At 34.4% G+C, this 25092-nt stretch overlaps 9 protein-coding genes and 1 non-coding gene across 22 annotated transcripts; 6 read left to right on the top strand and 4 right to left on the bottom strand.

Moving 5' to 3' along the window:
- The first annotated feature begins 292 nt into the window (after positions 1 to 292).
- On the top strand, positions 293 to 6585 carry LOC107268587 (probable cytochrome P450 49a1). Of its 3 annotated transcripts, none has more exons than XM_015741509.2 (11): positions 293 to 681; positions 2551 to 2769; positions 2890 to 3136; positions 3279 to 3395; positions 4128 to 4204; positions 4393 to 4588; positions 4654 to 4813; positions 4882 to 5051; positions 5128 to 5206; positions 5280 to 5477; positions 5763 to 6585. In XM_015741509.2, the coding sequence occupies exons 2-11, from the start codon at positions 2559 to 2561 to the stop codon at positions 5868 to 5870; spliced, it is 1563 nt and encodes a 520-aa protein (XP_015596995.1). In that variant the 5' UTR covers positions 293 to 681; positions 2551 to 2558; the 3' UTR covers positions 5871 to 6585. The 3 variants fall into 3 exon arrangements, with proteins under 3 accessions (XP_015596995.1, XP_015596996.1, XP_015596994.1); XM_015741508.2 differs by lacking the exon at positions 293 to 681 and adding an exon at positions 1596 to 1728 and having other exon boundaries at positions 5763 to 5902; XM_015741510.2 differs by lacking the exon at positions 2551 to 2769 and having other exon boundaries at positions 573 to 681; positions 5763 to 5902.
- Positions 6577 to 10241, bottom strand: LOC107268586 (probable cytochrome P450 301a1, mitochondrial). 6 transcript variants are annotated; one of them, XM_015741505.2, is made up of 9 exons: positions 10107 to 10241; positions 8467 to 8944; positions 8247 to 8363; positions 7905 to 8183; positions 7659 to 7821; positions 7406 to 7575; positions 7249 to 7327; positions 6940 to 7143; positions 6577 to 6853 (listed from the first exon to the last, which is right to left on the bottom strand). In XM_015741505.2, the coding sequence occupies exons 2-9, from the start codon at positions 8922 to 8924 to the stop codon at positions 6746 to 6748; spliced, it is 1578 nt and encodes a 525-aa protein (XP_015596991.1). In that variant the 5' UTR covers positions 8925 to 8944; positions 10107 to 10241; the 3' UTR covers positions 6577 to 6745. The 6 variants fall into 6 exon arrangements, 5 of the variants coding, with proteins under 5 accessions (XP_015596991.1, XP_024941523.1, XP_015596992.1 ...); XM_025085755.1 differs by having other exon boundaries at positions 8467 to 8940; XM_015741506.2 differs by lacking the exon at positions 10107 to 10241 and adding an exon at positions 10040 to 10061.
- Positions 10242 to 10835: 594 nt separating this feature from the next.
- LOC112494484 lies at positions 10836 to 15233 on the bottom strand. 2 transcript variants are annotated; one of them, XR_003059921.1, is made up of 3 exons: positions 11639 to 11733; positions 11367 to 11543; positions 10836 to 11266 (listed from the first exon to the last, which is right to left on the bottom strand). XR_003059921.1 is itself a non-coding variant. In XM_025085817.1 (3 exons), exons 1-3 carry the CDS (start codon positions 15217 to 15219, stop codon positions 11025 to 11027), a joined length of 489 nt encoding a protein of 162 aa, XP_024941585.1. In that variant the 5' UTR covers positions 15220 to 15233; the 3' UTR covers positions 10836 to 11024. The 2 variants fall into 2 exon arrangements, 1 of the variants encoding a protein (XP_024941585.1); XM_025085817.1 differs by lacking the exon at positions 11639 to 11733 and adding an exon at positions 15150 to 15233.
- On the top strand, positions 11434 to 14600 carry LOC107268590. Its single transcript, XM_015741513.2, has 3 exons — positions 11434 to 11565; positions 11753 to 11987; positions 12079 to 14600. Exons 1-3 carry the CDS (start codon positions 11500 to 11502, stop codon positions 14484 to 14486), a joined length of 2709 nt encoding a protein of 902 aa, XP_015596999.1. The 5' UTR covers positions 11434 to 11499; the 3' UTR covers positions 14487 to 14600.
- Positions 15234 to 15397: 164 nt separating the features above from the next.
- Positions 15398 to 17161, top strand: LOC107268508. Its single transcript, XM_015741341.2, has 2 exons — positions 15398 to 15529; positions 15641 to 17161. Exon 2 carries the CDS (start codon positions 15649 to 15651, stop codon positions 16915 to 16917), a length of 1269 nt encoding a protein of 422 aa, XP_015596827.1. The 5' UTR covers positions 15398 to 15529; positions 15641 to 15648; the 3' UTR covers positions 16918 to 17161.
- Positions 17162 to 17311: 150 nt separating this feature from the next.
- LOC112494485 (60S ribosomal protein L39) lies at positions 17312 to 18229 on the top strand. Its single transcript, XM_025085818.1, has 3 exons — positions 17312 to 17468; positions 17588 to 17691; positions 18035 to 18229. The coding sequence occupies exons 1-3, from the start codon at positions 17466 to 17468 to the stop codon at positions 18081 to 18083; spliced, it is 156 nt and encodes a 51-aa protein (XP_024941586.1). The 5' UTR covers positions 17312 to 17465; the 3' UTR covers positions 18084 to 18229.
- On the bottom strand, positions 18215 to 19581 carry LOC107268511 (39S ribosomal protein L22, mitochondrial). Of its 5 annotated transcripts, none has more exons than XM_015741349.2 (4): positions 19501 to 19581; positions 18913 to 19160; positions 18600 to 18813; positions 18215 to 18520 (listed from the first exon to the last, which is right to left on the bottom strand). In XM_015741349.2, exons 1-4 carry the CDS (start codon positions 19547 to 19549, stop codon positions 18300 to 18302), a joined length of 732 nt encoding a protein of 243 aa, XP_015596835.1. In that variant the 5' UTR covers positions 19550 to 19581; the 3' UTR covers positions 18215 to 18299. The 5 variants fall into 5 exon arrangements, with proteins under 5 accessions (XP_015596835.1, XP_015596834.1, XP_015596830.1 ...); XM_015741348.2 differs by having other exon boundaries at positions 19553 to 19573; XM_015741344.2 differs by having other exon boundaries at positions 19454 to 19507.
- On the top strand, positions 19547 to 21184 carry LOC107268507 (28S ribosomal protein S27, mitochondrial). Its single transcript, XM_015741340.2, has 2 exons — positions 19547 to 20683; positions 20756 to 21184. Exons 1-2 carry the CDS (start codon positions 19628 to 19630, stop codon positions 21032 to 21034), a joined length of 1335 nt encoding a protein of 444 aa, XP_015596826.1. The 5' UTR covers positions 19547 to 19627; the 3' UTR covers positions 21035 to 21184.
- Positions 21185 to 24734, bottom strand: LOC107268506 (coiled-coil domain-containing protein 22 homolog). The gene is made up of 7 exons (XM_015741339.2): positions 24546 to 24734; positions 23409 to 23580; positions 23037 to 23337; positions 22712 to 22947; positions 22224 to 22649; positions 21707 to 22147; positions 21185 to 21639 (listed from the first exon to the last, which is right to left on the bottom strand). The coding sequence occupies exons 1-7, from the start codon at positions 24593 to 24595 to the stop codon at positions 21520 to 21522; spliced, it is 1746 nt and encodes a 581-aa protein (XP_015596825.1). The 5' UTR covers positions 24596 to 24734; the 3' UTR covers positions 21185 to 21519.
- On the top strand, positions 23847 to 23968 carry Trnal-caa. Its single transcript has 2 exons — positions 23847 to 23884; positions 23924 to 23968. It is a non-coding gene; the product is annotated as a tRNA-Leu (tRNA).
- Positions 24735 to 25092: the final 358 nt, after the last annotated feature.

Genomic DNA, 25092 nt, shown 5'->3' with positions numbered 1-25092 from the left:
CGAGTGACTAATGGAAAAATCGCTTGCCTTTTGAAAAATTTGCTATCAATTATTTGAATATGGTTACTAAAAATTTATGAGATTAACGTGGTATCGAAACATTTTAAATTGTTGGTATAATCTCTCAAGATCTGGGGTAGATGAACTAATTAACCTTCGCTGATCTAAGGTTATAGTTGATAATACTTTCTTGATTAACATTCACTATCTTAGAATTGTACTTCATAAAGTGCTCTCTTCTCCCACCATGAATTTACCTTTCATCCAACCCGCTGAAGTAGCATTCTTTTAGTTTGCCATTCCTACGATATCCAAACCCACCAGTGCCCAACTGACAAGAGATCTGTTGTAGAAAATTTTGTTTCCAAATTGTCATTTTTGAATATACACTGATAACACGTTAAAAATTCGTCAGTAAAATTTAATTGTTTAACTTGTTTTAATATTAGTTATTTAATTTTTTTTATTTTTTTGAATTCGCGCCAAATAATGCGGAAGACGTTAAGGCGATTCTTCAGTTTCAAATATCTGTGATTGAAGAAAGTTTATAATTTATAATAGAAAAATGACAACGTGATGTTACAGTTATCGCAAAAACTGTTTTGTTAAAATATAAAATATCGACAAGTGATTGTTTTCTCTTTAGATACGGATTGTTATTATTAAAAAAGAGCAATACTGGTAAGTAGATAATTATTTCACTTTATGAATTAACGTTAATCACATTACGAGATTATAATTTTTTTAATTGATCGACTTCCCTAAAATTTCACTACTGATTAACTAATATATATATATATATATATATATACATATCATAATGACAATATTTAAAGAATATAAATGAGAGACGCCAAACATAAAAATTAAATGTAACTTGACTGTCCGCAAAAACACAATGAAATTTTTTTTTCAAAAATTCGTGAAAAAATAAAAAAACAAGGGTGCAAAGTAGAACCTTGCAAATTGCTTCCTCATTATTTTACTTGGTTTTTTCTATCACAATGATGCAAAGTAGAATCTTACACTTTGCTTCTTGATTCTTTTCCTTCGTTCACAAAGCCTTCACTATGAGGAAGTTCTTTGATTTATTTTCGCGAGTTATATGCAATTGAACATTGGTACTTACAGGAATAAAAAATTAAAAATAACGTAAAAAAAAAACAAAACAATAACGATAATTTTTTTAAAATTTCAAAACCACGTAAAATCTGAACCGCTTTAACGATCTTGTCGAAATTCAATACCAAACAACATTGAACGTATCTTCAGTTATGAAGAATTATTTAGCTAAATCGTCGAACCTTTACGAAAGTTAGAGCGACCACGCCCTTTTTTCAAAAAATTTTAAATGACAAAAATTGAATGTTTGCATATATTTTATTAAAAATCGCAACATTTAAAGAGGGATATCTACTTTACTTGCGTGCCAAATTTCAGTCCGATCGTTCTAACGGTTACTGAGTAAGAGGCAATTGAATTTTCGAAGCCCTGCACACACACACACACACACGGACATTTTTTCTAAATTTCTTTTCTTGACGCTTTAGACCATGTTAAGTATTCTAACATGAAAATCTGTAAAAAAAAATTTTTCATAAAAACATAGCTTCCTCTATGAGGAAGCAATTAGTCTCTAAAAGAAAACCGTGTCTTCGCTTCCGATCTGTGCGTTTCGTAAAATTTTAGGTGGGCGTCTTTAGCTTCTAATTAATTCTACCGAAACAGGTAACATATAATTATAGCCAAAAATGACATTGCAAAAAAGGAGGATCTGGGCCTTATATATGTTATTAAAAAAAAATAGTGCATGCTTAACTAATAGCATACTCTGACCTTCAATAGTTCCTGGTTCCATTCGTTCCAGTTTCACACATTAAAATAATAATTTTTTTATGGTCAAATCATATTGTAATACAAACAGTTTTCTGCACGAAATTACTTTCGGATTAGAAACTCAAGTGACACAAGTGTAATTTAATTTTTTTTTTTTATTCACGTTTGACCTAATACTAAACTGTCACGTTTTAACAGTAAAAATGTCTGCAGTAAAGTAATTATGAGTTAGAAATTCAAGTGAAAAACGTGATAAAATAATTTTATTTTTTTTATATTCAATTTTCACCTGATATTGAACTACGATGATATTTTTGGAAAGCTCATCTAACCGCTCCGTCATATAGCGTGACTATTTTATTACGGCTGGACCCAGACAAATAAATGCCACGTGGCATTAGAAAAAAAAAGAATCAGGTCCCATTTCAAACTTATAATCTCAATAGAAATTTGGGTCAGGTACCATCGTGAAAGTTTGTAGGAGTTACCTTACGATTTATAAATCAAGATAATCAGTAACTTGTGGTTGTTATTTTTGAAAGACATTTTCTTCAATTATGTTTACCACTTTGCTAAGTCACGATGAAATTACATATATAGGCTGATTACATTACCCCGCTTATGTAGGCTGACAGACAGAAGCTAGAAATAGTGAATTGAACGTGTAAAAATCATGGAATTAAATAAAGTGAAAAAAATATATATATATTCCAGCATCCATCATGTCTTCAAGAAAATTCGTGAGTCTGTTAGTACTTTCTAAAAAGATCTATTCAAAGGATCCAAGGATCCTTTCTAGATCATTAAATACAATGACTACAGAATTACATTCAGAGAATTCCCACTCGTGCGGGATCCGTCCATACTCAGAAATTCCAGGACCAAAACCAATTCCATTTCTTGGCAATACATGGAGATTCATTCCCTATATTGGTAATAAATATTAATTAAATTTTGTTAATTAATTGAAAACTAATTATAATAATTTTCGAATAGCAAATCCATCTCGAACCTTATATAATTATTTAGCCAATCGTCACCTAATACTTTCAGGCGATTTCAAAATCGAAGAAGTAGACAAAGTCTCCACGTGCCTTCACGCGGTCTATGGTGACATAGTGAAAATTGAAGGTCTTTTAGGAAGACCGGATATGGTATTTATTTATGACGCAAGCGAAATTGAGAGAATTTTTCGTCAGGAGGAAAAAATGCCTCATCGTCCTTCCATGCCATCTTTGAATTACTACAAGCACGTATTGCGCAAAGAACATTTTGGTAACAATGCAGGAGTCATTGGCGTGTGAGTATTTTTTTTTTTTAACGATTAGGTAAATTTCAAGGTGAAGAAAAAATGCCACTTCATACAAAATATATAACTTGGCTTTTTCACCTCACAATATATTTCCTACACCTAACTGCGCTCTGTACGCCTTTCTTTTCAGTCACGGTGAAAGTTGGTATAATTTTCGAAGTAAAGTGCAACAAGTGATGCTGCAGCCACGATCAGCTAGGATGTACATTGGTGCTATTGAGGAGGCCAGCCAATCGTTTCTTCGCAGGTTTTTATGTCTTAAGAAATTACTAGCTTTTGTATGGTATACTTAAAGAGACGCGCCTCTGCTTCGACGATTTTACGACCCCATTCTGACAGCACTAAAGACTTGCCCGTCGCCATTGTACGAAGTTATACTCTTTGCTGATTTCGTTTAGGACTTCTTCAATATCGAATTTCAAACTTGCTGCCAGAGCCAAAATCAGACGGTAGACTGAGTCGTTATTATCTATTGAGTCTTTTGAATGGAGAATAAATCCTGCTAAACTATTCTAAAAGAAATGGAACGTTCTTTATGCTATATATATATATATATATATATATATATATATATAATTATATGATTTTGGATATATTTTCATTTACGCGTGTGTATACAGGGTTATTCACGGCAGAAGCATCAGCTGAGATTGGCCGCGAATGGGTGATTTCATGAATCATAGCAGGGTGGCATCATTGCAAAAATTAAATTTAACGTCGTAACATTGATTTACCCATGAATTTCACATTCTTTCATTTTTTTTTTGGTAACAAGGCGTCGATTAACAAAATTGTTCAATCGCCTCCAACTTCAGCTGGTATGTTTTTCGTGAATAAACTCTATATATATATATATATATATATATATATATATATGGTATATACTATTATATCCATGGTATCCCATCACGTCTATAGGCAAAATAATTCTGTGTTATCCATTAACTTTTTTTTTTATTCCTTCACGCCCACGCTACAGGATAGACAGAATAAAAGATGAAAATGACGAAACGCCAGATGACTTTCTCAATGAAATTCATAAATGGTCCTTAGAATGTGAGTACTCGTCTTGTTCGACGATTCGTTTTGACTCTCCTTAGCATATATTAGAATATTCAAATGATGTGCTTAGCATTTTTTACGGTGACTGTTACGTTCCACACATGACACGTGTGTTTCTCTTTACGATATTAAACTCGAAATATTTTAAAGCTTGAATTTTTCTTCCAATCCTTTTCTTTTAGCAATTGCAAATGTAGCGCTGGATGTCAGACTCGGTTGCCTAGACGACGACGCACCGTTGGAGACGCAAAAATTAATAGATGCCGTAAATGTATTCTTCAAAAATGTGGGTGTGTTGGAATTGAAAATACCATTTTGGAAAATATTCAATACACCCACTTGGCAAAAATTTGTTAACGCTCTGGACGTCATAGTGGAGTAGGTATAAATTTTTGTTGATTAAAAATTTTTTTTATATATTAATTAATAGCATTTGACTTTAGTATTACCAGGAAGTATACGGACGCTGCGCTGATGAGAGAAAAAACTAGTGGGGATAGTGAAAAAGAATTATCAATTTTGGAAAAAATTTTGGCAGTTGAGAACGACACGAAAACGGCCTCTATCCTTGCTCTGGATTTATTTTTAGTTGGGATCGACACGGTAAATTTTTTTGGATTTTAATTTTTTTAGCAAATTATTAAAATAAGGTTATTTCTACTTCTTCTTAGACGTCGAATGCTGTTGCATCTGTACTTTATCAATTGGCACTGCATCCCGAAAAACAGGCAATTCTTTTCGACGAGGTGGCACGTACCCTTCCGCAACGGAATGAAAAATTGGAATCAAGACACTTGGACAATTTGAAGTACTTGAAAGCCTGCATAAAGGAAACTTTACGGTAATTATTAACGTAGTCGTAATTACCAGCCACTACATACATATACATAATAATTCCATAATCTTTTGCAAAACAGAATGTATCCAGTAGTAATTGGAAATGGACGTTGTATGACAAAAGATACGATAATCAGTGGTTATCAAATTCCAAAAGGGGTAAAAAAAAAGTTGCACGATAATAAATAAAATAATCTTTATTATCAATAAAAATCACTTTTTTCTCCGTCAGGTGCAAGTAGTATTCCAGCATTACGTTATCAGTAATCAGGACAAGTATTTCCCAAGGAGTAAAGAATTCCTTCCAGAACGTTGGTTGACCGGAAATGACGTTCTCCACGCGTTTGCCTCACTTCCGTTTGGCTACGGAAGACGAATGTGTCTTGGCAAACGTTTCGCGGATTTAGAAATGGCTGTAGTAATTAGTAAGGTGAGTAACAATAGTCAATTAAACCCCCCAACAAAATTCCTACTTTTCTGAACCATCATTTGAATCACACAAGATTATTTTTTCTTCATAATTTTATCGCGCGTCAGAGAAAAGTTTCTCCATAGTTATTATTATTCCCTTCGATACACATCACGGTGTTGTTTAATGTGCACCTAGAAATTCCGTATAAGCATAGTAACGATGTAAAAACGCACAATAATTTTTGTCTAATTTATTTATCAATTATAACGTATCTGCATCCTATGTAATTTTACATTCTTTCAGATCATTCAAACTTACAAGCTGGAATATCATTACGATAAATTGGATTATCACATAGACCCGATGTACACGCCAAAAGGACCCTTGAAGTTAAAATTTATCACCAGATAAACAGTCTAATTTATACCTTCTTTTAACAGTCGCTACGAATTTATTGTCATTGCAAACGATTAAAATTTTTTATTTTATTAACTACATATAAAAATTATAATAAGTCTTTACCCGTCAATGAGACATAACTCTATCAACGGTGAACCGTTACCGATGGAAACCTATTAGTGCGAGCAAGATAGAGAACGCACGAATACGTACCTAGTGAGTGAGAGCGTCGATGCCGTCGGACTCTGGCAGAACGAATATCTATGACAAAAAGGTATGAGAGAGAAAGAGAAAGAGATAGTCGTACAAGAGATGTCGCGTGAAGAAGTGTATGCGAATCCAATCCCGTGTGGGGATCAGAGCGCGAAGTACAAAGAGACGTGACTGATGAGAAGTCTCCGGGCGATCCACATGACGGCAACTGTAAGAGAGAGAGAGAGAGAGAGAGAGAGAGAGAGAGACAGAGAGAGAAAGAAATAGAGGTTGCACGACCGTATCCGAAAGCGCAACGAGGCGAAAGGATTTGGACGACCGTTAGCATTTCCTGTAAGGTTGTTATAAAAACGCAAATCATTTTGACTGTCCGCCTTCCTTTCTATCCTGTACTCACGGTACATCGATCTAATTGTAAGTCGACTGGACACTACGTAAGTCACGAAAAACTAGAGTAAAATCAAAGTTAGTTACAGATGTGAAAATAAAAATAAAAATTATATTATTGTTTTAATATTAATTTTTTTACTTTAATAAACATTTTATACATCACGAGTATGTCCTAGTGATTTTTATATTATTTAATAATATTTATATACATTGTTTCGTATACGACTATTAACATTGTGTCCATATATAACATGAATATATGTCAAGGATAGTATTCACATTAATTATCGCTTAGTTAATTTGAACTTGAGTTCACCGTCAGGTGCGTACATGAAAGTCACTTTGTACTTTAGAGGCTGGTGATGATATTCCAATTTGTAAGAGCGGATGAGCTATAAATATAAAAATGGAGAATAATTATATATCGGGATATATTAAAAAATAATATAGGTTTATATTCAGGCACTAGTCTGCTTACCTTTGCTAGTAAGACTTGTATTTCTAAATCGGCGAATCTTCGGCCCAGACACATTCGGGCGCCATAACCATAAGGCAATGATGCGAATGGGTGCAATTTTTCATTATTATCGTTTTTTATCCAACGAGAAGGTTTGAAGGTTTTTGAATCCGTTACGTATTCTTCCATATTTCCGGTTACCAATGTGGGGAAAACTACTTGGACCTGAATTTGAAAAGACAAAATTAGTTTTAAGGATGCAACTGTTTTTTTTTAGAAATGAAAGTATATACATTTTTTCAATATAAAAATATTTTGCCTGTAACTTACACCTTTTGGTATTTTGTAACCGCAGATGACAGTGTCGTGTTGCAAGGTACGACCATTGCCAATGACAGTGGAGTATACTCTGTCGATAATAATTTATACTACTTTTTAATTAATATCGAAATTTGATTGATTATGTTAATTAGAAGTTTTTTGTTACCGGAACACTTCACGGACGAATGCTTTTGTATATACTGCTTGATCCAAATGTTTTGTTGTTAACGACACGGTGGGATCCGGAAGTATCATTTTTAATTCTTGATAAATCTTTTCTTGTTCTTCCGGTCTGATTGCTAATTGATACAAAATGGAACATACTGCCATTGAAATCTAAAATGAAAATTTCAATTGGATAACGTTGTGAAATAAAATTTTTTTTCTATATTTTCTTCGTCGATTCAAAAAAAAATTACCGTATCTATTCCGACTAGTATTAGATCAAGAGCCAAAATATATGCCATTTTTGGATCAGATTCTTTTGCCAGAATTCTTTCGATTAACGACAGATCCAACTCGCTCAAAGCTTTTTTGGTTTTCAATCTTTCCATCGCGACGTCTATATGCTTCATGCAAATTCTTAAAAAGAAAGAATTGGATAATAATTAAAAAAAACCTGTTTATATATTTTTGAATTCAAGTTTAAAAATGATAAAACTTACTCGATAAAATAATTCATATTTTTCACGTATCTCGTCCAAAGTGGCGTAGGAATGTATCTCCAAAATGGCGCCTTTAATTCCAAAACGGCGACGTTCCTCAAAGCATACTTTGCCGCATCAATGATTTTCTGCGGTTCGGAATCTAGCGGTAACTTATCACCAAGGCATCCAAGTCTGACATCGAGCGCAACTCTGCCAATACACTCCAAAGCCCATTTATGTATTTCATTATCAAAATCAGCCGGAAGTTCACAATCGTCCCTTTTAATTTTTTCAATTCTAGAAAAATAATAATATCCAGCTTGAATGACCAATCGATATAAAAGACCAAAAATCGCGTACCTCTGAATAAAATCATCAGTGACCACCTCGATAGGCCCAATATATTTCCGTACAGTTTGAGGTTGTAAAACTGGTTTTTGGACCCGCGTACGAAATTCCCTCCACGGTTCCCCGTGTCTAAAATCATTAAAATAAATTTAAAAATCAACGTATAATGAAGCATGCATAAATTATCTATTCCACTGTATAGATATATACACAAAATCAAACGTAAACTCACACTCCAACAACTCCAGGCAATTTTCCAAAAAAGTCCTTCCTAACCTCACTCTTGTAGTGAACAAGACACGGCATAGATGGCCTAAACGGCGTGGGTCCCTCTTGTCTATATATTTTTTCAATTTCATCGGCATCGTAGACAAATAATAAATCAGGCCTACCAATCAGACCAGTCAGTCTAACGATTTTTCCATATTCGTCATAAAACATTTGAGATATTTTAGCCACGTCCGATATCTGATATTGACCTATGACTGGTAGAAGGCGCCACGTGTTGCCCAAAATCGGTATAGGTTTCGGGCCTGGTACAAGATCATACGATTGGGCCCTATCAAGGTCTCCGGAAATAGACGACGTCACATGACCCGTTGCATTCAGTGTTTCGCTACATAACGATCGGCATGATCGTGACAAGCGATGTCCCAGACGTGACGTCGCTGATTGAATTAATAATACCATTGTTTCTATCCAATTTCTGCCTGTAACGAAATAAAAAAAGGATAAGTCCTAGGAATGCTGGGAAAAATTATTTTTTCACATTTTTTACAGACTACACTTCTTTCCCGTGAATTCTTATACCGCAAAAAACTCGAATGTAGTTGAAATATTTCATGGGCATGTTTTTCAATGTCGGACCCAAGAGTCACTCGGCGTGTTCTACTTTGAGGAGTGACTTTCACCTTTCAATTATCTCACGCGGTCCTAATGTCATACTTTTAAAAATTTATCCTGAACAAACTTAGTCATGTGATATTTTTCAAAATTTTCATAACGCCATTTTCAACGAAAGTATAACGTCGCAATACATAATTGGTAAATTCACTAGCTGCCCAAATGAATTTTTTCAACAGTCATCAATATATTTCTCAATGAAAAATCCTTGAAATAATAACCAAAATTTCGACGCTCACTTTTACCTTGAATACAAATTTCGAATGGTATATTTATTTTTAACATTGTCAAGGGCAACGCGTTTCTTTTAAATTCAATTTCCCTCCCACTAATTCAGGTCATCACCGATCAGAATTGGCATCTGAAAATTCTCACATGCCGATCACGTTGCTCGTGAACGTTTTGGAATTCGTGTGTCCAGTTCCAGGAGTTTTATCGCAAAAATCACCTGAAGCGACTGTACATGAATGTCAAAATTTTCACAAAACATACGTCAGAATCCGTGAGCTGAGAATTTTTACATAATTTTACACCTCTAAAAATTTTTAATTGATATTTGAAAATAACATTTTCAAATATCGCCTGACATTGACCATTACATTTTTTTCGTATTACGGTAAATCGTCCAGCGTACCGAAAGACCCTCAGGGATTTTCCGTAATTGCTAATTTTATGATAATCTTCGAATTAGCGGGACATTTTATGGCTTTTGCGATTCCCAGCACCTTGAACCGAACGAACGTGGATTAACTCAGGTATATAAGGTGCACCTGGTTATGACTTATAAATTGAACAATCCATACAAGAAGCACAGGCTATTCGGGTTTCAGTAGAAAAATGATAACTAAATATCATCCTTAGAGAAAAATAATAAATATAATAATCACTGTCACCAGACGCACCTATTTAATTAATTATTAATATCAAATAAACATCATAAAAGTTATTAAAATTTCACGCCGCACTTGCCTTCTTTAATTCTTCAATATTTTATTACAAAAAAAATTTTACATTCATTCATTAATTAATTAAGAAAACATTAACGATCTTTGACTGCACCGCGACATGGCAGAGTCGAGAGGTCGGTACCGTTTGTAAATCAGTTTGTTACTAAAGAACTATGCGAGAAAGAACCCAGAGTCTCTCCCACCATCCACGTTCTCTTATTGGCCTTCTCTCTCTCTCTCTCTATCCTTTTCTCTTGGACGTCTTCCTTTTTTTTTATTCAACTCTCTCTAACCTCTCGTATTCAGGCTCTCCTCTGATCTCTACTATCTCTTTCTCTCTCTACTTCCTGTTTTATTCTTCTCTCCTCTCCTTATCTCGGATATTACCCAGGAAGACTTTAAACGTTTTTCTATGTATATTCAATTTTCTCTATGTTTACTGCACAAGTCTGTAAGACTAATATAGGTATGATTAGCATTTAGATTAGCATGTTTTATTCTTCTCTCTTCTCCTTATCTCGGATGTTACCCAGAAAGACTCTAAACGTTTTTCTATATTCAATTTTCTGTATGTTTACCGCACAAGTCTGTAAGACTAATATAGGTATGATTAGCATTGATATTCAATTGACGTGATTTATGTACTCTGCGCAGAATAAATCAATGGCACTGGTTCTAATATTTTTATTTGACAGTTAAGTATACATATGTATATACGAATATATGTATTAATATTGTTTTGTACCGAGCGCAGGGAACTTTTAATCCAGTAAATATTGGTATCTTGTGTTAATTAACGGTGCAAATGTAATTGTAATATTTTGTAGGAAAATTCTTCGAAAATTATGGAAATTTGCTACGGGTACTTGGTACTGAGTAATAAAATTAAATAAAGGTAATATAACGAGTTGGAGAAAATCCCCTGACCCGTGGGCTTAGTTTATACATAGTGCCGCTCTGTTTTGTTTCTGTGATGTCCCATTGGCGAATTATTAGGATGCACCGTTGCAACGGGGTCAGAGGGCACTCTTATTGTCTCCAGGTAGTAATTGGCTGCTAATTCTGACCTTTTTTCAATAGTCGTTTTAATACTCTGGTTTATGAACAAGACGTCTTGGCGGCTCTGTTGCTCGCTGTTTCTCATTGGGTGGTTTACTCCCCACCACTTGGTCAATCGCAACCCTTAAATAGAGGGATTGTTTGAGAAATCAGTTAGTTACTTTCTGTCAGTTTCGCTGTTTGAACTTGAATTAATATATTTTGGAAAATTATTAGTGTGTACCTTGTGTTTGTTTTCTTCTTAAATTCAAATTGTACTGGATGTACAACGAGTGTAAATAATAATTTCTGTTTGTGATTGAAGATACACATTTTTTTTGTTCCATTTCCATTACTTTGGTTTCTTGAATCGTAAGATGGTGAAGAACGGGAATTTTGGCGTGGCAGTGCAACAAAATACCTGGAATCAGAAAACGAGGAACGTGAGTATTAATTTTTCTGGTTTTAATTAAAATATTAAAATTGTTGATTTCTGGAAAAAGAATTTTTTGCTACCTGATAATATTTTTTTGGCATCAGGAAAGCAGGTCGTGTATAGTAGTTGTATTTTGTATTATTTTTTGAAATTTGGGTTTCTCATTTTTTAAATATTTTTCTATTTCTGTTTAGAATGAAAGACCTCTGACGGAAGCAGAACTGAAGGTTTTAGGCTCTTTGAAAAAACTTTCGATCCCTGATTGGTACTTAAACAAGAAATCTAGTCCACCTAAAATTTTAAAAAGTGATATACCAATCGAATCACGTCCACGTGCCTGGAGGCCAAATTCTAGCTTTAATAATATGTCGTTCAACGCTGATGACAGTCGAAGCAACAATCCTATACTGGAATCAAGAAACCCATCAGGTAAGAAAAAATGTTAAAATTAAAAAATGGCAGTTATTTAATTTTAATTGAAAATTAAGATCCAAGTTTTAATTTTATTATTACTTTCCAGGGACCTACAAAATAAAGCGTTCAGGTGAAATATCTGTGGCACGACTCAGAAAAACCTTCGAGGACACAGAAATGAAGCAGCTACAGCTAATACAATATACACCACCAAAAGCTTCAAACTACATAAGCAAAACTTTTCCAAAAATTTCGCCATCGCGAAAAATACAAAATATAAATATAATATTTCCGTCGTCACATTCAGAATCAAAAACGCCCGAGCGCGTCAATAAAAATCTGGAAAATTCTAAAAATTCGTCAAACAGATCAGACTATGACGGAAATTATAAAAATTCCCCAGAAATCACTGAAAAGTCATCAGGTTTCGTGTCTCTGGACGAGAAACGATCGTCAGAGTCCACAAAACAATCATCGATTCAAGAGAGTCTTTCAAAATTCAAAACTTCACGCAACGAAAGAAGATTGAGCATTTTCGAAAATACCAGGAATACCGAAAACACATCAGACTTTACATCTCTATTGACCGAAGAAGATATAACGAATCAAGACAGTAACAATTCGGAAAATTGGAATTCGAAGTTTTTCGAAATCTTGGAAAACGAGAGAGAGTCGTCACCTGTTGCCGAAAAATCACTGGACTGTAGCTCAACATTTTCGGATTATTCCAAAAATTACGAACACCCTGCTATCGCATCCACTCCGTTGCACAAAAATGGCCGCCGTCTGAGCACTACGGGAAGATCCATAAAAGAGAAGCTGCGTCTCTTCGAGAGAGCAGAAACTCGCAAAAGTCTTCGACACTTGCCCTCGACTCCGCCTCATCCATGTAACAGACGTTGCAGCACTCCAGCTCTACCATTGGCATCATCGAATATAACTCTGATAGAATCTCCAAATCTTCCAAGAAGACAAACTACATCAGGAAAGTCACTTCTCATCGAGTCCATCGAGCGTGGAAAAAAGTTCAGTTCACCCGACGAACCTTTGCACAATGGAAATCTAACAAGCCTAATAGCGAGTTTACAAAGTGGCCTGAAGATACCATCGGATGATCGAGATGGAAACTCGGGTAACGCGAAGTCCCCAAAATTGCTCCTGGTAAACAATGGAAGAAGATTAAGTATCGCCGAGAACACTGAAAATAAGAAAAAAGTGTTAATCCTAGAAGATCCCCTGCGAATTGGTACAGCAAAAATGTTATTACCGAATAAAGATGGCGATCAGGAAAAATCAATATTCCAAATGCAGACACCAGATTCGAAAAATCACTCAAAGCAGTTCTTCGCAATGTCGCCCAATTCGCTGAAATCACCTCAGAATTCAAAAACCGAAAAAATTCCATTTCGTATTATACTTTGGGAAAAATCAAACATCGACAATGAGGCCACTGATAATATGTGTCAAGACTGCAGAACCGGATATGAATCCACGAATCATATATCAGATGCTTCACCGATAACTACAGCAACTTACATAACCACAGTACCCATGATAGGAAGTGCATCCGTTCCAGGAGTGCCAACAAGCGCGGAGCGTGTAGTACGTGTTTTCCGTAAACGTTTTCCATCTAACTGTAAAATACCAGGAGACTGCGGCACAGCATCCCCGGGTACCAAGTTCATGAACTCTAAAAAAAAGTCAACGACTCTGGAGAGAATCGTGAAGTCGTCCATCCGCACCGAAAAGAGTCTTGTTGATGAGGTAATTGAGGGACTCAACGAAAAGCTCTGTAAACAAACAATAAATTCAAACAAAGAAGCCGTAGCATCCAGGAATTTTGTCAAAAAATTAGTTTACGCCTTGGAAAATAACAAGCAGCCAACGATTGACGGATGTTTACCACTGGATGACGTTCCCGAAGAGGATGGATTTAATACCGGAAGTGACGAAGAAGTCAAATCAGAATCATCGACTTCAATTTCCTTCAAGAGTACTGACAGTGATACTGATCAGACGAGACCAATCAAAAGTCCCTTTTCAGAATTGACCTACGACCTTGGTCACATTAAACCGGAAGAGAATGATGGAAGAAAGTCACGCACTGGAGTCATAGATGAAGATGGCGTGTATTGGATTCCAATGAACAGATTCAAACTGCCTAGGACCAGCTCTCTTCTTAGTATGATGTCCAGAATCTCAGGTAACAGTGGACCACGTCAGTCTCCCTGTATGAGTCCTATTCGTAGAATGACTGATGATGATCAGAGTTCTTGGGGTAGTACCTACGACAAAAAATATTCAACTAAATTATTGAGGACCAATGATACTCGGGTCATCGATTCAGGATATTCTGATAGATCCAGTGCTGTCTCGTCGTCTGATCGATCCTGGTTAGAAGACGTTCTGTTCACTCGTCCTGTCAGTGAGCTTGCTATGTACCGGAAGTGCTCGACACTTAAATCATCGTCACGACCTCGTAGCTATGTCAGACAACGCACTATGATCATTTAAAAAAATTCTCTTGACTCGTCTCATCGCTCGGAATATTTTTAAATCATTTGACTCGGTACAATTTGACTTTAATCTATACTCATAGTATTTTTGTCACTTTTAAAAATTTATTTAGACCTTCGTTGAAGACGGGATGAGACAACATAAAATCAAGTCACTATATTAATTGTAATTAATTTGATTCGCTCTAAGTAACATTGTACACGTGTGTAAATTGTAGCAAGGGTATCTCGCTACTATTTAATACTAAATAGTTTTATTGAGATAAATTGCATTGCTGAGAACGTGTAACTTGGACATTGAGAGATTTGTTTAATTAGTACATTTATCAATGCTTTAATTGACTGTTGGACATATTTGTTTGAATAGACCGTATGACTGTCAATGTTTAGAATTAATAGGACTTGAATTAACAATGGCAATCAGTTACGTTTCATTAGTTATGAAATGGTTGAAATAATGATTATGAAGATTCATGATTTGATGAGATAATTTTTGCAGAATTTTTGTATCGTTTAGCAAGCTCTTAATTTATTGTTTTAACTTAATCAACAGTCTGATAGTCTGATGTTCTTAATTTATTTATAAATGTGTACCACTGTCATTTTAATTATAAGCATGCAGTTAATCAAGATTGATATTATAGATAAATGTTATACATACTTTGTATATCGACAATTCTCTTTATGTATGTAAGAATAAAATGGTGAAATTGAAAAATTGTCTGGTTCATTGATTTTCAATTTCCATTCGTGTATTTCATTTATCTTTTTCTATGAAAAATGAAAAGCTAAGTTTCTTTTGTATACCTGATAGACAAGCTATTTGCCTAAAGCTATCTTGATAATATACTCTATCCAATATACCATTCGTATCGTTAAAGAATTTTACTCCAGTGTAAGCAAACCTTAAGGAATTTAGATGAGGACGTCTCGACCTCTTCTGTTTATAAGACTATCTACGTGAGAGTCGAAAAGTTATACATTGCCGAGCAGTCGATTAACAGAGATCACACAGTGATAATCAGATTGTTCGAACCTGAGGTAAGAATATAATATATTAATTAATTATGATTAATAATAATTAATAAAAGTGCACAATTTTGTACCTTTTGGTTTTATACTCTTCATTGTCTCCCGTGCTTGAATTCACAGGAATAAAAATGAATGCGGATATTCAAAATTTTGACCTCAAGACTGGGAGGACATATTTAGCCAGTGACGTCCTTAAGAATTTTGAAAAAGGTTTCGAGTGTTCTTCAACTGTATCGGCTACTCCGAAATCACGAAATTTTGTAAAACGATTCGTGGCCACTTTGGAAAAACGAAACCGTAACGATTATGGCGAATGTGTAGCTGACGATGAATTTTTAAAGTGTTATGCAAGGGAAAATACCGATTCGAAAAAGTGGTGCCAATCCGAAGAGGATTTTGAAAGAATGTTATTTGAGGAGGAAGTTTTGAACAACAGGAGATCATCCTTATCATCGAAATCTTGTGATTCTATCGACGTGCCTTTGAAACTTTCGAAATCACCACGATCCAAAAAGACACGTAAGTCTGTGGAGTATTTGGAATTACCTAGTGGTTATCGTGGGAGACAGAGTTTGGAATTGCGACGTCAATCGGAAAATTATAGAACCAATGAAGAGTGTACACAGCATATTTACGCAGTGCCCTGGAACGGAAGAAATGATAAGTCAAAAAAGGCAATGTCATTGGAAGCGAATAAAAATTCAAATTTTGATAAATACCTTTATACCTCCGAGCAATTTCCAAAGAAGACGAGTCAGAGAAAGTCTTTGAAGAATGCTATACTGACGATATTTGGCCGTGGAAAATCGAAAAAAACAACGAAAACTCAGTTTAACGACGACTTGGACGTTTTTGAAAATCCGAGCATCACGAGAATTCCAAAGATTGGAGAGAGCAGCCGCCCTAAATCCAATATCGGTATGATACGAGTCAATTCTGTGCAGTCGGTGGGTAATGACAATCTTAATTTTGAAAATCCTCGAGAAGACACAACACTTACGACTTTTCAGAATCGAAATGTATCTCTAATGAAGAGGGATGCTCTTTTGCGATATTCTTCTATGCAAACTTTAGCTGCTGAGCATCCCTTTTATACGCAACGAAATTCCAAATACCAATTTCCACATTTAAATGATCGTCGTTATTACATCAGAGAGGATTCTATCTACCAACCTGGAATCTCTACGATAGAAGAAAATCATGATAGGAATCACGTAGAACCATCCAATGTGAAAAAATTGTCTAAATTACAAAATTATCCTCGGGCCAAACCAGAGGCTGTTTATGATGTACCAATCTCCAGGAGGCGATTCACGATGCACGATCAGCTTCGCGAAGAGGAAGAAATACATAATTCGTATTTAATGAATAGCCGTTATGCGAATGTTGCTGTATGAATATTTTCAAAATTGATTTATCATTTAGTAAAGTTTTTTATAAATTATTTGAAAACAAAACGCATCAATGGTTTCATACTGATTACAATTTATGCATTGTACTATAATAAGAAATTGTCTTTTTCATTTTCTATTGATATCTTAAATATTTGTAGTGATGGTAAAAAACACACACCAACCGTATATAATAATACCCGTAATTGACTTGTTATAAAATAAATAACAAATTAAATTTTATAAACAATTTCGTGAATCGTTTACTGAATCCCAAGTAGTTATGCCATCCGACGTACATTAGACCATTTCAGAACTATATTTTAATCATTGTGATAATTCACTCTTAGAAATTAAAGGTAATTAAAATATTCTTATTTCATTAAATTTATCAGATATGAAAAAGTCTTGTTGCAATTTTGTAGTCATAATGCTATTGAATATATAGAAAATTCTGTGTAAACTGAAAACATTTCGACTAGCGTAGTAAGGAGATTCACTGCTCATGCGCCGGCTGAATTCTCTTCCACTTCGCGTGTTGTCACAGGGTGAACATGGTGGGTATTCTATCTATTTGGAAAAATCCAAATAAATCGTTGACATCCGACTATAAATTTATTAAACCAACTAATCGGTGAAATATACAAATTCTAATTAACTGATTTTTATTTTTCAGTCGGCCCACAAAACATTCATTATCAAGCGAAAGCTTGCAAAAAAGTTGAAACAGAACAGACCAATTCCACAATGGGTCAGAATGCGTACTGGCAATACAATTCGGTGAGTAATATGAAAATTCTTATTCAGTTATCGACAACAATTATACACATACTTTCCATCCTTGAAATTATTTTTCAATTTATCTATTATTAGGGTTAATCAAGCTTCAGGTGACTTTTTGAGGTTATGTTTATGCTCGCAACTTGTAACCTTATTGTGTTGATTGATTTGAATTTTTTAAAGAGTATGTAATAGACATAATTATAAATGTACTGTTTGTTGTCAAATAAAGTGAGAGCTTTTATATTCATTATTTAATAAAAATTCTTTTAGTTTTTAATATTACGTTCAGTGTGTATGTACTGAGAATTGTTTTTCACTGTTATTTTCTATTATGTTACAGTTACAACGCTAAGAGGCGTCACTGGAGGAGAACAAAGTTGAAGCTGTAAACATGTTTAGAATACTGTGAACTAAGCATTTCTTGCTAAGTCAAATAAACTCCATCAAAACCTCCAACAAAATTTCATTTATTTGTTTTGAAATCCTACAAACTACTACAGGATTAAATAAAAGTATGCACTGATTGTATTACTAATTTTATTATTTGTTATTACATACAGTATTAAAATCTAACCCTTATGCGTGTAAATATTTCTTATGACACATTACAATGAATTTATGATTTTACGTTTGCGCATATCCTCGAGCCATTTCTGCAACATTTCGTCTTTACTCTTTGGAACATTCAGATAGTAATTTGCTGGTGGCTTGCCTTCTTCAAGACGAACAAAATAATGACTGTGTATATAACGAATTTCACCAGCACGCATTTTTGCATGCCTCCGAAAACCTTTATAAACTACACCTTTGCCATAAAATGATTCAGCTAAACAGAAATATTCGAAGTGATATAATAGTCCCAATAATGCTTTATTATTTCTCTTATAGTTAAAAAAAATACTTACCAACCCACAAATTACTTTTGAATTCTACATTATGTTTCTCTACTGCAAGTTGTTGAGCTTCTAAAATTGTTTCCTTTACAATTGCTCCCCCTTTCTTTAATACAAAATTTAATTGCTTTACAGCTTCATCGACGGACATGCCACGTACAAAACATGCAATATACCACATTTTTTTAGGACTGTATCTTATGTTTGTCTTCATGTGACAAACGTACTAAAACAAATATAAAAAATTAATATCGTATGATATGAACTTTCACTTACAAGTAATTTTAATATTATTATTCTTGGGGTATTGATTTTTCAAACTTACTGCAGGCCTCCGTTCCTCGTCAGGCGATTGTGGGGGAAATATTGTCCTGTTATGTTTTAACCATTTCTGTGGACCTTTTGTATAATCGAGCCAAGAACCTTGAATAGGTAATGAGGTATGTATGTGCGACGATTGTGGTGCACCAAGGACTCTCCCAACATTTGATATTAACAACTGATTATTCATTGTTAATTTCCCACAAAGGGCCAACCTTTGTACACAGGACGTAAGGCTCTGCATCTTGCAACCTGTAAATGAGCATAAATAAAATAAATATCATTATGAAAATATCAATAGTTAATATCCTAAAGAGATACTTATTATAACTCTTATTTTGATATTTAAAAATTACAGGAAATTAGTCGAATATTGAACTAATTGTTCATTGTATAACCTCTAAAAATGTATTAAAAAGTTCAATGGCAATTTTTATAATAAACAATGATGCTAACTAAGATACTATTGAATTGTTCTCATGATTGACATTAAAAATATTTAATAATCAAATATCAACGTATTAAAGTGTTTAAAAATGCGGAACCTTCTCACGTCTGTAATTGGTTTTTTTTTCGATCTTATAGAACTAACCTATTCTGTTAGTAGTAAACCTAACCTTCTTGTATTGAAAACTGTTCATAACCTGAAAAATAGTCGTGCAGTGTTTCTCGAAGTATGAAACAATATCGAACGTCACATTAGATTTAATAGGAAAAAGATGTGGAAAACAGTGCAAATCGGCAAAAGAATACTAGGTCAAGCTAAATCAGTGTCTCGTGCGAGAAGAACATTTCTATCTGAAGCATATCAATGTCGTGAAGCTTGGGATCGCCGGCTTCAATCGCCGATCATCAAGAAAATCGACCCATCATTATTTTTCAACGAATTGGATCAAAAGCTTCAAACTGTCGGTAAATGTAGCGGAATTGACGTTGATATTTTTGCGAATGCTATTATTACTGATGAGCAATTAGAAGAACTTATGAATATAGTTTATCGTGTTCGTTTGACTCCGGAGGCGAGTAACGTACTACCTTCCACATCACACGCCTTCATCAGAGCTTTCTTGAATTCTCCTAAAGCAGGAGAGGTTGTTGAAATTCTACATGATCGATTAAATTATGGGATCTTCCCAGACCATTTCACTTTCAATTTACTTATGGACACCTTTATCAAACAAAAGGAATTTGCATTGGCTGCTAATGTTGCCTCACTATTAATGCTCCAAGAAGATGATGAACATCCTATCTGCAATGCACTTGCTGTATATTCATGTCACATGTTCTTAAAAAATCCTATCGGCTGGGAATTGCCTGAGCCAGAAGTTGATGATACAGAGGAAATAAAAATAAGAGTACCTTATCTTAGAAATCCATATTTCGATGATCATTTTGATCTTGTGGAACCTAGACATCTTGTTGGGAAAACTTTAGATTTCTTTGGTAAAAAGATCAAGGATGATACAACACTAGGAAGAACGTTGCGTTTGCGTGGTTTAATTTTATTTGGAAAATATGATCGATTGTCAGAATTGATCAAAGAATGGTCCAGTCAACAAGATGGTGTTTATGAAGAAATTCTTGAATTAATTCAAAAGGACTTAGACAAATTTACTGTACCAGAAGAGGCAGAGAAGATTGAAAAGTTGAAGGATGATTTAAAAAATCTCAATGGTGCATCGCTAAAGAAAGGAAACTTAACAGAAATCATTGAAAAAAGAGTCAAGGATGCGATTGAACTGCAAGCAGAAAGGGACATCTCAAAACAGTGCGAAGTATGACATAATTTTTTCACAATATGAATCGATAAAATGTAAACAGTTTTTACAATTATATTTCATTTTTAGATTTACGATGAATGGGAAAAGACAAGACAATCCATACTTGAAGCACACTTGGATGAATTGCAAAAGCAGGCCAGACTGAAAAACGTGGAAAAAATCAAGAAAGACTTGGAGGAACGTGAACGTATTTTAACTTTCTTCGAACAAGAGGAAGAAATAGAACTTGAAATAGAAAAGTTGGAAAGTAAAGAAGAAAAGATAGACATGACGAGTAAACAGGCGAGGCGGGTCTTCCGTGTTGATGAAAATTATGTACCGCCCCAGATTGTCAAACGATCTTGAATAATTGAGCTATTATAGTAGAATAAAAAGTTGTTATTTAAGTTACCAAAAAATTCTTCATATACTTCAATAATTTTGAGTTTTACCTCCTGCAACTCTACGTAACTATCCTGGGAATAAATTTCCTACTACAAAATAAATAATTCACAATTTCGTGTTTCTAATACGAATTTCCATATACTTCGTATATTCATTATACAACAAATCAAGCTCATATTTCTCATAGTGTTTTTTTCTTTACAGTAGTGCTCCTTAACAATAATAATAGATCTCCTTATGTAGAGAATATCTTTCAGGCCGTACGAAAAAACTTAGAAAAGCTCCTGCTCTCCTGTATTCTTTCAAGTAATAAAATCCCTCCTTATTAACAAAGTAATGGTTGAAGCTTCCAGAAGAGTTCATCAACAAGAAGCGCCACTTATAATCCCTGCTATAGAACGGTGCTCTCGTAATCGCCAGCGAACTTTTTGCATTCCCGCTTTGGATCACGAGTTTTTATTTTGCAATTGTGCCGTCAAGATTGCTGTTTCTTGTTTCATTTGCTTCAAATCCGCTGTTATCCTCTCTAAATTTGCGCCAACATTTTTCGTTGACTCCGAGTCGATCTGAAATTACGTTCATAATGTTGTATTTCTTTTTATATCAGAACTAAGGAAAAATAAATGATCGTACCTGCTCTTCAAGATCACGAATTTCTCTTATCGTTGCACCAGTTTCTTCGACGAGGTCGACCAATTCGCTACAGTCTGAGTGAAGCGTCGCCAATAATTTGTAAGCCTTTCTGGAAGCTTCGTTACTTCTAGCGTCACGAAATATAAGCTCATCCACAACAGTAAAAGATCTTTCTAATCGCCCTGTGAGAGTATTAATTTCTTTTTGTATTTTTCTCGTATCGGCGAGGACCTTGTCGATCTCGTCACGTTGTTTGCGGACGTTATTAATAATTTCCAAAATTCTTTGAGTGTAGGCCGAGCGATTAATTTCCTTTGGCAATTTTTGAACATCTGCCATAAGTTGTGCGTACTGCTGATCTTTATTTCGCAATTCCTCCAGGAGTTCCTGTTCTCTGTCCCTCAATATCTTTAATTCGTCAACCTTTTTCTGGCTCGCGCTCTGATCGAAAGAAAGAAAAACAATGTATTAGATTACTGAAAACTAAAATAGACAAATGTAAATGACATATATTTACAGCTTTGCTAGAATATTTCGCTCTTTCGTCTCGATATTTTTCAATTAATGGTCCTCGATGTCTCTCCCACTGATTGGCTAAATGAATTAATTTATTTGCACCCGCCTCAATGGCAGCTTCCAATTTTTTTATATTCTCTTCACCATCCGGTAAAAGATCATACGTTCGCGCTTTGATTCTACGTTGTTCCTGTCGTACGGCTAATTCCTTTTCTTCAGCCTGTCGCGTTGTTGTAAGCTGTGCAAGTTTGACATTGAGCTTACGAATTTCAGTTTGTAATTCTTCTGTTGTATTGCGTAACGTCTCGCATTCCATTTTTGCATTTTCTACTGCAAGCTCCTGTTTCTCCTCTTTCGTTAGCGAAACTCCTACCGGTGTTTTTACTGGACTTTCCGTAAAAGGACTTTTTTCTTCGGTAATATTATCCTGTACAAAAAGTACAAATACAAAAATAGTTATTTTTACTGACAAATTATTTTTCTATTTACCTTAGCAAATTGTAATCTTTCATTGAGCGTGAATCTACTAAGGATCTCTTGATTCTCGTGTACTGCTTCACCGAATTCCTCTTTCTGCTCATTTAGCCAATCAAGTTTTTCCAATATGTCTGTAGGCTTGCCATAAATTAATCTAGCGTTGTGCGAGATCACGGAAGGTAACAAACGTTGATTAGAGGCCTGTTCATTGATTGGTCGCTGATAGTGAATATAGTAATTCTGAAAATCTATAACAGAAGATAAAACAATGGTAAGGATATTAAAGTTACTTAAAAAATAGTCTCCTATCAGAGTAATAATTAAACATGCATTACACCTTCATCCTTGCCAGCTATTGGTAGATCTAACTCGATACTGTTGTAAGCAGTAGTGGTTCTACCACGACAATGAGGACCTTGTTTGTGACAGTATGGAGGAAGCCAGGAAGAAGACAGATCTTTAGCTACTGTAGAGGCAATAGATTTCTCAAGAAGTGCAATACGGCTTGTTGGCTCATTTAAAGATTTGTCACACTCTTTTGGAAGTTTTTCAATAAGAAACATGAACACACGACGCAGATCTACTTCTGAACTGTAGAGAAAGGTTTGATACCCAATGTCACCTTTGTAGCCGAGATCCTACATAGAATTTTAAAAGATTAATAATCCCATGTCATTAGATGTACCATTGTTACAGGTATTATAGTTACCAAGCAGGCTTGTGCTAATGCAGCACCAAGACGAAATCTTGCAGTCATATTTTCTGGTAAAACAGTGGATAAACCAAGACCAGGACGTATAATATTAAGACATCTGACAGTCGCATCAATGACTAATTCAGTTTGAAAGCCACTTAAGTTGGTGATATTGTCTTCTACATCGCTGTGAAAATAATTGAAATAAGGTAACAATACAAGATAGTATACATACTTTATTTTTGTTTTCCCATGATAAAAATAAATTGCAATAACATAACAACAGTATAATTTTTTGTATAAATTATTTGATTATGATTATCGCACGTGTGAAATATTTTATGTAATCCAATAAATATTAATTAAACTTTACGTATTCAAATATTCAAGAAATACTTTATAAATATTAAAAAATTAAGAATATCTGTTAAATTTTCATGTGAAAAGTCAAATGTCAGGATGGCCGAGTGGTCTAAGGCGCCAGACTCAAGGTACGATCCTTCTCAGTTCATGCTGAGTTTATACGGGGTTTCTGGTCCTCTCTGAGGGCGTGGGTTCGAATCCCACTTCTGACAGAAATTTTTTTCTCTCAAATAAAGTATTAACAATTATTTTTGGATAATAAAGATCTTCTAATAATATTAATGAACAAAATTAAAGCGCGATATGATAGAATAAAATAATACATAATAATTGCACGTCCGTAGATTTATTTAACTCTATTATTCAAATCCTAATTGCGACAATTTTCTCTTATACTTTTGAAATTATTTAAATTTATATAAAATTGTACAAGTATATAAAGAAATAATTGAAATTCGAAAAATATCGGTAATTCCAATAATTTATTCTTCACTGCTTCAGATTCGATGCAACTTCAGGCAGCAAGTATCAAAAAATTCTTAAACGCTGATTGGTACATGACATAAATGGTGTCTTTAATTGATGTAGTTGACGATAGCATAAATTAACATTAATTTCCTAAATATACGTAGAAAATTGAAGAAAAAAAAAGGAAACTAATATCCAGTCGGTGCTTCAGGAACTTCAGTGTCAACAGCAAAACCGGTGCCACCCATTTTTCTTTTATAAGACAAAATACAATTCCGTTGGTCAATCTATAAATGATTCCGTAAAGTGATAAAAACTTACCAGCCTATTTGTCTCAACGAATGTATTATTATATTGTCCACTTCCTCCATCGTACATAGAAAGTCACGGATAATCTCCTTAACAGTCGTACACAATTTATCTTTGATTCTAACCTTTTCTCAAACAACTGTCAAAATAAGGACTAGATGGTGCTACGATGTCTCAGGTCAGCCATCTCTTAAAATGCATAATATATCACATTACTCAGTATTACCAACAACATACTCCAAAACACCCTAAAACAATTAGTACGATATTTAATTAATTTCCAAAGTCCCGAGTGCAAAGTACTCATGAATTAACCAATAAATTATCTTTTAAATTCCTCATTAAGTAAAACATTCCATACAATTTCTGTAAAATTTCTTCAATTCAAATTACTTATTTTCTCACCAGATGTCAGCATTATGAGAAATATTTAAATAAACTGTTTTTCCACTAGATTCAACATTTCAATGGTTCTAGTCACGTGACATATCACATGATCAAAATTCTGTTTTGTATCATAAAGTTACCACCAGGTAGCGACATTAAAATTTATTCAAAG

Source organism: Cephus cinctus, unplaced genomic scaffold (assembly GCF_000341935.2).
Source record: "Cephus cinctus unplaced genomic scaffold, Ccin1 Ccin1_scaffold0564, whole genome shotgun sequence".
Taxonomy (NCBI): Eukaryota; Metazoa; Arthropoda; class Insecta; order Hymenoptera; family Cephidae; genus Cephus; species Cephus cinctus.
Note: the sequence above shows the minus strand (reverse complement) of the source record. Positions and strands in the feature narration are given on the sequence as shown.

What these genes read in the sequence shown, in the direction of transcription:
- LOC107268506 (XM_015741339.2), bottom strand. Translation starts at nt 24,595, where the DNA reads ATGGAGGAAGTGGACAATATAATAATACATTCGTTGAGACAAATAGGC. An exon ending in AATAGCTGGCAAGGATGAAG is followed by an intron (nt 22,948 to 23,036) that starts GTGTAATGCATG and finishes CTTCTGTTATAG; the next exon opens with ATTTTCAGAATTACTATATT. An exon ending in AAAGATTACAATTTGCTAAG is followed by an intron (nt 22,650 to 22,711) that starts GTAAATAGAAAA and finishes CTTTTTGTACAG; the next exon opens with GATAATATTACCGAAGAAAA.
- LOC107268587 (XM_015741509.2), top strand. Translation starts at nt 2,559, where the DNA reads ATGTCTTCAAGAAAATTCGTGAGTCTGTTAGTACTTTCTAAAAAGATC. An exon ending in AGCCAATCGTTTCTTCGCAG is followed by an intron (nt 3,396 to 4,127) that starts GTTTTTATGTCT and finishes CCCACGCTACAG; the next exon opens with GATAGACAGAATAAAAGATG. An exon ending in TGCATAAAGGAAACTTTACG is followed by an intron (nt 5,052 to 5,127) that starts GTAATTATTAAC and finishes TTTGCAAAACAG; the next exon opens with AATGTATCCAGTAGTAATTG.
- LOC107268507 (XM_015741340.2), top strand. Translation starts at nt 19,628, where the DNA reads ATGTGGAAAACAGTGCAAATCGGCAAAAGAATACTAGGTCAAGCTAAA. An exon ending in ACATCTCAAAACAGTGCGAA is followed by an intron (nt 20,684 to 20,755) that starts GTATGACATAAT and finishes TTTCATTTTTAG; the next exon opens with ATTTACGATGAATGGGAAAA.
- LOC107268511 (XM_015741349.2), bottom strand. Translation starts at nt 19,549, where the DNA reads ATGAACAGTTTTCAATACAAGAAGGTTAGGTTTACTACTAACAGAATA. An exon ending in ACGAGGAACGGAGGCCTGCA is followed by an intron (nt 18,814 to 18,912) that starts GTAAGTTTGAAA and finishes TATTTGTTTTAG; the next exon opens with TACGTTTGTCACATGAAGAC. An exon ending in CAAAAGTAATTTGTGGGTTG is followed by an intron (nt 18,521 to 18,599) that starts GTAAGTATTTTT and finishes ATTTCTGTTTAG; the next exon opens with CTGAATCATTTTATGGCAAA.
- LOC107268590 (XM_015741513.2), top strand. Translation starts at nt 11,500, where the DNA reads ATGGTGAAGAACGGGAATTTTGGCGTGGCAGTGCAACAAAATACCTGG. An exon ending in GGAATCAGAAAACGAGGAAC is followed by an intron (nt 11,566 to 11,752) that starts GTGAGTATTAAT and finishes ATTTCTGTTTAG; the next exon opens with AATGAAAGACCTCTGACGGA. An exon ending in GGAATCAAGAAACCCATCAG is followed by an intron (nt 11,988 to 12,078) that starts GTAAGAAAAAAT and finishes ATTACTTTCCAG; the next exon opens with GGACCTACAAAATAAAGCGT.
- LOC112494484 (XM_025085817.1), bottom strand. Translation starts at nt 15,219, where the DNA reads ATGAACCAGACAATTTTTCAATTTCACCATTTTATTCTTACATACATA. An exon ending in GAGAATTGTCGATATACAAA is followed by an intron (nt 11,544 to 15,149) that starts GTATGTATAACA and finishes TTCTGATTCCAG; the next exon opens with GTATTTTGTTGCACTGCCAC. An exon ending in AAGAAGAAAACAAACACAAG is followed by an intron (nt 11,267 to 11,366) that starts GTACACACTAAT and finishes CCTCTATTTAAG; the next exon opens with GGTTGCGATTGACCAAGTGG.
- LOC107268508 (XM_015741341.2), top strand. Translation starts at nt 15,649, where the DNA reads ATGAATGCGGATATTCAAAATTTTGACCTCAAGACTGGGAGGACATAT.
- LOC107268586 (XM_015741505.2), bottom strand. Translation starts at nt 8,924, where the DNA reads ATGGTATTATTAATTCAATCAGCGACGTCACGTCTGGGACATCGCTTG. An exon ending in TTGCCTGGAGTTGTTGGAGT is followed by an intron (nt 8,364 to 8,466) that starts GTGAGTTTACGT and finishes TAATGATTTTAG; the next exon opens with ACACGGGGAACCGTGGAGGG. An exon ending in TACAAGTCTTACTAGCAAAG is followed by an intron (nt 6,854 to 6,939) that starts GTAAGCAGACTA and finishes TTATATTTATAG; the next exon opens with CTCATCCGCTCTTACAAATT.
- LOC112494485 (XM_025085818.1), top strand. An exon ending in CGTACTGGCAATACAATTCG is followed by an intron (nt 17,692 to 18,034) that starts GTGAGTAATATG and finishes ATTATGTTACAG; the next exon opens with TTACAACGCTAAGAGGCGTC.